The sequence below is a fragment of the Mandrillus leucophaeus genome, unplaced genomic scaffold, assembly GCF_000951045.1.
Source record: "Mandrillus leucophaeus isolate KB7577 unplaced genomic scaffold, Mleu.le_1.0 Scaffold189, whole genome shotgun sequence".
NCBI lineage: Eukaryota > Metazoa > Chordata > Mammalia > Primates > Cercopithecidae > Mandrillus > Mandrillus leucophaeus.
In genome coordinates this window covers 464,592-473,379 of record NW_012101909.1, presented here as the reverse complement: position 1 = coordinate 473,379, position 8,788 = coordinate 464,592, and the positions used below count along the sequence as shown (strand labels likewise).

The following is an 8,788-nucleotide window of genomic DNA, read 5'->3' as shown; positions in this document are numbered from 1 at the left end:
CAACCCACTCCAGCCCAACCCTCTAGGACCTTCCATCCCACTCAGTTGCTGTGCTGAACAGACCTTCCTTGCCGGGGTGCCCCCCCAGACCCAAATCCCCAACGCTGAGCCTGTGTGGTCCAAGGCCTCATATCCACAGTGGTCCCATCTTGCAGTCCACTTATATGTGTGGTGCCATGGAGAAAACTGCCTTCACTACATTCCTCTTGGGAGAAGCCTGTGGGTGTTTGGAAGCCTCCTCTGTGTAAGGGGGGTGGGGCCTGAAGGCCATGGGTAGAGGCAGAGAAGGGGGGTGGTCAGCCGGTCCTGTTCCTGGATTCCTTAGCTATGCTGAGCATTGGGGATGAGTCCAGCTGTGGCAGCCAGAGGGCAAAAGCTCTTCTAGAGATGAACTTCTGAGTAACGGGAAGGTGTTTGAAATTCCCTGGGAGATGCTGAGAGGGAGTTTGATGAACCAGTAAGGCGGGGCTACAGGAGAGGAGGCAGTAGAGGTGAGGCTCTGGGGGAGGCAAGGCTGTGGAGGGACTCAGGGACAAACATCTGGGACGCAGGCTCAAGAGGGTTTTGTGGGGGTTGTGATACAAGGCCCTCATCTGTGCCCCTGACTCTATCTTCAGTCAAGTGGACCCTCCACTCTTGTGTGCTGATTCTTTGAGGGGAGCTCAGTGAGGTGTGGATTCCAGGCTTTGAATGAGATGGGGCCAAGACAGAGTTTGAATGTGGGAGGCAGAAGTCAGGATGGGAGCCTGAGGAGGGTGAGAGGGGACAGGCGACACTGAGTGACACCTACTTTCCTTCGGAAAGATTTGCTGAGCACAGGTGCCATGTGAGTCACTGTGCTGACCCCTAGGAAACCAGAGATGAATAGAATAGGATGCCCTCTGTCCCCAGGACCCCACAGTCCAGTGCAGCGAGAGGAGGGGATGGGTAATTCCAGCTCAGATGGTGGGAACGACCACCTGTGTGAGGACTAGAGCCAGGCCTAGGAAGACAGACTTCTCCAGGTGTCAGCATTAAGCTGCAGCTGCGGGGCTGGGTTTTCCAGGCAGCTCAGGTGGGGACAGCCCATGGCCAAGGCAGCTGCAGGTACATAGCAGCTAGTGGTGTGTGACTGAAAGCAGATGTGGATGGGAGCAGTCCTGGGGTGCTGGCAATCCACTGGGTTCACCAGAGTAAGAATGGGCCCACCCTGAGATACAACAATTCCACTTGTTTGCATCTGTCCTGGGGGAAGACCTTCACATTGCACAAGGATGTTTATTACAGATAATTTTTACAGAGGAAAATTGGAAGCCATCTGGGGTCCCGTGCTTGGGGAGTGGCTACATAACTGGCAAAGCCTTTCCTGAAGAATCTTGTGTGTGCAGTAGTTATAGAGAAGAGTCACCTCCATCTATGTTTGAATACCGGGGCAGAGAGAGATTTCCAAGGCAGCCATGCACGCCAAGGGCAAGTTAAAGAAGTGTTTATATAGCATGATGCCTTTTATGTAAAAAACTAATACCATGGAATGGCTTACCTATTTTCTATGGGTGCATGCACACGTAAGCAGAGAAAATGTTTGGAAAGATGCTGAGGCAGGAGAGAGGGTGGGGTATTGTGGAAACTGTACTCAGTGGTCCACAGAGGGCACTCTGAACAGGCCAGTGTGGGTAGGCTGTGAAGGTCTGCAAATCCCGTGGAGGACTCAGGGTAGATCTGGGATCCATGGGGAACCTCTGCAGGCTTGAAGTGAGATAGTGACTGGTCAGCTTTGGACAGGTTAACTGAGGAAGCTGGAGGGTGGGTTGGATGGCAGGGCCTTGAGCAGAGAGACCACGCTGGCTCAGTGAGTGAGCTGAAATGAGACAGGGCTGAGTGAATACAGGGCAGACTTGGTTGATTTGAGGTTATTTAGAAGGAAGACTCTGGAACCTGGCGATTGATTGGATGTGGGTGGGGAGGGGTTTCCAACAGGGAGAAGGATGTCCAAGATGACTTCCGTATTCTGGAGTGATCAGAGAAATGGAAGCTTCTAGATGTTGTGCAGTAAACTTAAGGTCACATGGTTAGTAACTGAGCCAGAAGTTGCACCAGCTCCCCTGATGGGGTGTCAAAACTGGAGGAAAAGAGAAGAAAGTGATGGGGCAGAATGGGCCAAAGATTTTTTCTTGTGACATAACAATTTGCTGAGAGAGAAGAAAAAAAAAAAAAGGAATCTGAACACAGAGGGGAATGGCTTGTATCACCTTCATTTATTTACTTAATCCATATTTACTGAATGCCTACTCTTTGCCAGAGTCTGTAAATAAAGCCATGCATCAAAATGGACCTCTCAGCTGTATGCTGCACATTGCTGCTTTTACAATGCATTTACCAGGCATCGATACCAGGCATCAACTAGGGCAGGGGGCAGGTGAGCTTTCCCAAGGCTTGACAACATCCAGCACAGACAAAGAGCTACCTGCCTGCCAGACATGGTTCTAGACGCTTTGCATTTTTAATTCAGTTGGCCTTCACAATAACTCAAAATTAACTCTTTTTTAGGGTGGAGGAAAAGGAGGCACAGAGATGTTAAGTAACTTGTCTAAGATCACACAGCTAGTGTCAGAGCCAGGATCTGAGCTCAGGTGACCTGCCCCTAGCATCTGGGGCCCTGATAAATAATATCCCTAGTGTAGAGTCAGGGACAATCACATAAATCGCTTGACCTTTTTGGTATTCCATTTTTGCAAGATGGAAAGAGGAGGATAGGACTCCTCCTACCTACTTTATAAGGGCAGTGAACAATTATATCTCTTGTGGAACATGAATGTGTATGTTTTAGATTATTTCTTCCTGGTACAACATGCTCTTACATCTTGTCCTGTTTTTCAGCCCAGAGGTCTAATTAGCAATCATATTGCTATTTCTGCTTCAAATGCAGTAAACTGAAGTTAAAGGTAAATGGTTTCTATCTGGATGATGAACCAATGAATGGGAGTGCTAGGGTCTGACTCCTGGAGACCTGGCAGCCAGGCTGGGGCTCCTTCCACACTGTCTGACTCATAGGGTCACCAGCCAGCTGCAGACCCACTTAGATGACACCCACCTTTCTAGTCCCAGGGCTAATATCCTCCTTACTAGTAGAGTGGTTCAATGCTAAGGGATAAGTCTGGCTGAGGGTGAGGTTTAAGGAGACCCTTGATAAACACCCGTTGGCTGATGTATGAAATCCCCAGATATGCACAGCCATGGGCAAGAGCACAGATTGAGTTAGGAGCCAATCCCCTTAACCTGATCTCCCTGTGGAGATAGCCTGGCCTGTGGGGATTTCAGGCAGATTTCAGTACGTGGAGAGGAGAAGGAAAGGAGACTAAGGAGCAAGTGCGGGCAGGGGCAGGGGGCATGCCAGAAAGGGCACGGAGTGGAGGAGTAGAGGCAGGGAGAGGGGAGCCAAGCTTGCAAGAAGGGAAGTTTCACAAAACTCACCCTTAGAGACCCCTGTGGTTTTGTAAAATCAGTGTGTCAGAGCTGGAAGGGCCTTATACATCACCCAGTCATGTGGTTTTCAAGCCTTTTTATAGTCACAGAACCTTTTTCTTAACAGAGGGCTTGCTTGGCACTGTGATCAACAGGCCAGGTCAAAGTGGATCCACCTGGAGGGAGTAGGGTGTCCAACTGCACCTGTCTCCACCACCCCCAAGGCTCCCAAGGCCCTTGGAGCCACCTGTGGCTCTATACAACACAATTTAGCCAATTCATATCTGACTCTTCAATTTACAGATGAGGAAACTGAGGCCAGAGAATTTGAAGCAGATAAGGAGCTGATAGCAGAACCAGGCCTCCAGATCCCCTCTCCACCCCACAGTTCAAGTCTCTGTCAGTGTCAGCACAGCCCCTGTCATTCTGCAGTGTTCACCTCCACATTCATGAACCATGCACAGTGAACTGGATTTTCTGAAGACGACCCAGCCCCATGCAACCAACAACCTGGAGCTCCAGCAGGCCGCCTGCTTGCCCAAGGCCGGCCTTCTGCTCCACCTCATCCCCTATGCAGGATCCAGGGTGGGTGCATCAGCTAGGAGAGGGGAACAAGGAGCACTTGCAGGGGAAGGGCAAGAGCAGAGGCCCAAATGAGTGTGCACGATGCCCCATGGAGTTCCTGGATGTCCCCGGGAACCAAGAAGAACTGGCGCTTAGATCGCTGCACCTGGGGAGGAGGGAAGGAGGGTAAACTCTATGTGCCCCTCATACCGTTCCTCTCTCGAACTTGTTGGTCCGGTTCTCTGACTTGCCAAGGTATCGCTCCCCGGTGTCCCCGAGGTCTCCATAGATGGTGATGTACACCCTGGCGTCCGTCCCTGCCCCGGGAATGTTCCCTGTGAAGATCTGCACCGAGTACAGCACAACTGGCCAGGTGGTGGGACAGACAGACAGACAAAGGGAAGAAAAGGGTGACAGCACTTTAGGTCTTTGGGAACTGGATTTTTAGAAGGTGCTAAGCTTCTGGCCTAGGACTTGAGGGGTTAGCCTTCTGTTTGCTCAATTATGCATATTCCGCTTCAAATCCATGTGGATTCTCCAGTGGGAAGTGTGCTCATCTGATCTAGACCCAGGTGGGCTCTATGAGACCCCAAAATAGAAACTTTTTAAAGTACCCCTCAAACATCTATCTGCCCATATAGCTGCCTGCACTGCACAGGGAGAAAGACTCAGAAACTACCTGAGATGTGTCCACGCCGTGGTTGCTAAATCTGCCTGCCATGATACATGGCAATAAAATGCCTTCCGATTTGAGGGTGACCAGTGTCAACACCAGATCCTTCTAAATGGTTCACAGAAAAAAACAATATTGTTTAAAGAACAGTTTCCCCTCTGTTCATTTCCTCATGTTCATTTATTCTCCAACCCACTGCCACCCTCCCCTGCCCCAGCGCCCCAGGCCAACTCCTCACCAAAGCCACTGTGACTGCCACCCTCTTCTTGGTCTCCCATGGCCCATAGGGAGGGCTCAACAAACATTGGTGTGACAATTATTAAAAATTACTATGAAAAATAAAAATGCATGGTATCTTGCTTTTGTTCTGCTGTTTTTATTTAAGGAAAAATAAAAGATCTCCTTTTCCAACCTTCTCCTTAGCAGAGAGACTCAAGTCTTGCATTTTTATGAAGGCTAAAAATTGGTTGGCCCCCCTCTGTATCCTCTGTCTTTGGAGATTTTGAGTTTCAGGCCAGGGAAGAGGGGACTTGGCTGGATTATCCCCAAGGTGAGAATAGAAGCTGAAAGGCAGAGGTGGCCAAAGTGGGAGAAAGGTTAACTTCCCTTCCCCTGGGAGGGAGTGAGGATTCAGGAGTATTCGTGGGCCGCAGGGACCCCTCACCTGCACACAGGGACCCTATGGGGAAGTGACTGCTGGGCTTCTTTGGGGACTCGAAGCTTTGGGGCCTCAAGGGTGGAACAGAGAGTCTTTTGACAAAGCCAGATTCATGCAGGAGTGTTTCTGGTCACCCAGAGAAATGATACTTGTGTGTTGGTGGAGAGCCAGTAGTGACACTGTGTGACAGTGAGCACAGCTGGGAGTGGCACTCACCCTGGACTGAGGGCCAGGCCTCTTCTGTGAGCCTCAGGATTCCTAGAAGACCCTCAAAAAGGGGATTCCCCTCCCTGTCGTGAACAAGATGGACTTGCTTATCAGTCCTTGCAAGTGGGCTCAGAACCACATTTAATTAAATTTAGAAAAGTAAAGTGATGTGAGTTGCTTGTCCTGATGGCTATGGAACACATTCACACCCACAGCAGGGTTCCCATGATTTTCTCATTTTCCACTGGGTTCTGCAGCATTATTCCCTCCTGCTCTCCTTCTGTGTGGCTGGACACTTCTTCTTGGGTAGCTTTATGGTTTCCTAATCTTCCACCTGTGCCTTGGATGCCAAGGCCTCCCAGGTTCCACCCACATTCCTCAGCTCTCATCTTGCACTTCCTTGAATTCTCTGAGTCTGTGCCTCCAACCTAGGTCCTTCCTTTGCTTCGGATCCGCACACTTACTACCTAGAGGGCGTCTCCACCTTGACCAGACCCCAACATCACAAACTCACATGTTCAAACCTAAACTCTACCCTCTCCTGCAACCCCTGCCCCTTTTTCAAACCTTCTCCCCAATCATCTTCCTTGTCTCAGCGGCCCTGCCCAAGTCGCTACCATCCAAAGCTCCTGGGTGCATTGTGAGAGGTGACCTGCAGAGGCTGGTCAGACACACCGCCAGGGGCAGAAACCAGGGACCAGCCACACTTGCTCCTACCCCACCCTGCCCCACTCAGCTCAGTGCAGAAACCTGTCAGCATTTCACACACTGAAAATCCTCTCTTCATTGTCTAAATGTTACCTAAGCTTGTCTTGCTAATACTGACCTGCAGTGACATTGGAAACTTGTCATAGTTTAGACACAACAGTCGACGGTCCTCCCCCTCATTTTCCTCCCCATCCATTTTCTAGCTGTGCATTTGGGCCTGCTCCATATGTGAGCTAATCACAGGTGGCATGGGCCTATAGGGACACTTTTTCTAGGAGCCTGTGTCCCAGAGCAGGATGCAGTGTCCCCAGGGGCTGGGATGAAATGGCCTTCTCACTCCCCCTTCATTTGCTGCTGTCTCCAGTCCTCTGGGAATTAGGAAAACTGATTCAGCTTCTGGGTGCTGAGTAATGCGGTAGTGCAGTCAGAGCCAGCTATTTCTGGATCCTCCTCCCTCCCTGTCCCACCCAGGCCACCCGGCGCATCCGTGGAGAGATGTTTCCCTAGAAACATCACCGAGCTCAGGGTGAGTTTTGTGGTATGTTATCCACATAGAACAGCCCAAGTGCTCTCCTGGGACAGCCTTCCAGGGCATCCTCTGGGGTCCAAGTAGAGAAGGATTTAATAGCAAAGACTATGTGGAGAAAAGGATAGCAGTAGGGGTGTCACACTATTGAGGCAACACTTGTTTTTATTTCTGGGCAACAATTCAGGTTAAAGGAAAGGCAGAGCTATAGCTGTTTTACTTCCGGTGACAACAAAGGAAGATGGTGTTTGTCTTTTGTCTTTTGGATGTCTTATCCACTTGGTGGGCAGAAAGACCTGTCTTCCTGGCTCCATAAGGGGCCCAAAATTTTGAATTTTACTCCAGTTTTTCCAAGAAGACAACACAACAAATGTAAAGTGGATTTTCAAACTCTTGGAGCTTCTCTGATCTGTGTAGGCTACCCTGCTAGAGAGATCCACTATATTCTTTGTCTATCATCAGGGGTAGAAAGTCTGTTTTTTTGCAAATGAATTTGGCTTTGAAATAGCTCAAGATAATTCAGAGCTGAATGGCTGATGAATAACCTGGGGATTGACACGGACGATGCCATTGCTGGTCAAAACAGAGGTATGACTCTGTCCATGTGTTCTGGGAAAAGCGTGTGTGTGTGTGTGTGTGTGTGTATGCATACACAGTGTAGAAAGAGAGGAGAAGAGAAGGTTGAGGACTGAGCCTTGAGGAATACTACCTAGCATGAGAAAAGAAACCAGCACTCTAAATACTTCAGTGAGTTAGGAAGAGAACTAGAATATGGTGGGGTCACCAAAAGCAAAGGAGGAGGAAGTACAAGAAGTGGGTGGCCAGTCTGATGCAAATCCTTTAGAGAAAACCACACTGATGAAGAATGGACAAGTTAACCAGCCCATCCAGAAAAGAAGCTCATCACCTTGAACTTTCTCGAGCCATGCCAAACTACTGAGAACAAATACAAATATGGTTCCAGTTACATATAATTCAGGAAGGTTTCTTAATTCACACTAAGTAGGGACAGCTAAGTCCAGCAAGAGCAGAGAGGCCCAAGCCACAGTGATTGGTAGCAAACAAATGAAGAGTAGGGAGAAAATAGGGACCCGGATAAGCCAGGAATAGGATTCCCTTTATCTGGATGTATTATCCCAATGTCAGACCAGGAAAGAATTTCAGCACAAACCTTGGAGCGAGACAGCTGAGACTTTGAAGACTAGCTCAGTCATCTATTAGCTGTGTGCAGATTATGGAAGCTCTGTGAGCCTCAGTGGCCCTCTCTACAGAGTGGAGGTAACAACAGACCCTCCTCCTGGGTGAAGAGGCTCAGCCTGGCACAGGGCATGTGCTCCACAGGGAGGACCAGGGTCCTGGAGCCTGCCCACGGTGATAAGGGTGGCCACACCACACTTACTGTCCAGAGGCTCTTCTACTTCCTTATAGACTTGCCGTAAGGACCCATCTTTCATGTATTTCTCAGTGAAGATGTCATAAGGAACCAGTTCTCGAATGGTCTTTTTGTCATCCTCAGAGGTGGCAAGCCACCGATCACATGGGAAAGTCAAGGTCTCTGCACCCTGGGGTGAGGCAGAAAAAGAAAAATTAGCCCTTAATGTGAAAGCTGCCAACTTCAGGGATTCATCGGCATCTCAGTACTCATGGAGACCAAGGACGAGGATCATGGGGCCCCATAAATAATGTAAAAGCCACGGGGAGCCCCTTCCCCCCATTTCAGTAGACCCAGTCTTAAAGACTTGCACAACCACATCAGAGTTTGGCTCTGAAAGGCTGGGGTTCCCAGGGTCACTTAATAATAGGTATCTGAACTCCATCCTGGAGACTCAGACTCTGTGGGTAAAGGGAGGCGGGTGCTCTGTATTTAAAAATTGCTCCCTCTGGCCAGGCACAGTGGCTCATGCCTGTAATCCCAGCACTTTGGGAGGCCAAGGCGGGTGGATCACCTGAGGTCAGGATTTCAAGACCAGCCTGGTCAACATGGTGAAATCCAGTCTCTACTAACAAAATA

At 49.6% G+C, this 8,788-nt stretch overlaps 1 protein-coding gene across 3 annotated transcripts in view; it reads right to left on the bottom strand.

Annotated features, from left to right (window-relative positions):
* The window catches only part of LOXHD1 (lipoxygenase homology domains 1), a 193,563-nt gene that overhangs the window by 52,737 nt on the left and 132,038 nt on the right, over nucleotides 1–8,788 (bottom strand). For all 3 annotated transcript variants that reach the window (XM_011978077.1, XM_011978078.1, XM_011978079.1), the window contains 2 exons: nucleotides 8,177–8,339; nucleotides 4,216–4,370 (listed from right to left, as the gene is read on the bottom strand). In XM_011978077.1, the coding sequence (XP_011833467.1) occupies nucleotides 4,216–4,370; nucleotides 8,177–8,339 (318 nt within the window). The remainder of the gene's footprint in view (nucleotides 1–4,215; nucleotides 4,371–8,176; nucleotides 8,340–8,788) is intronic.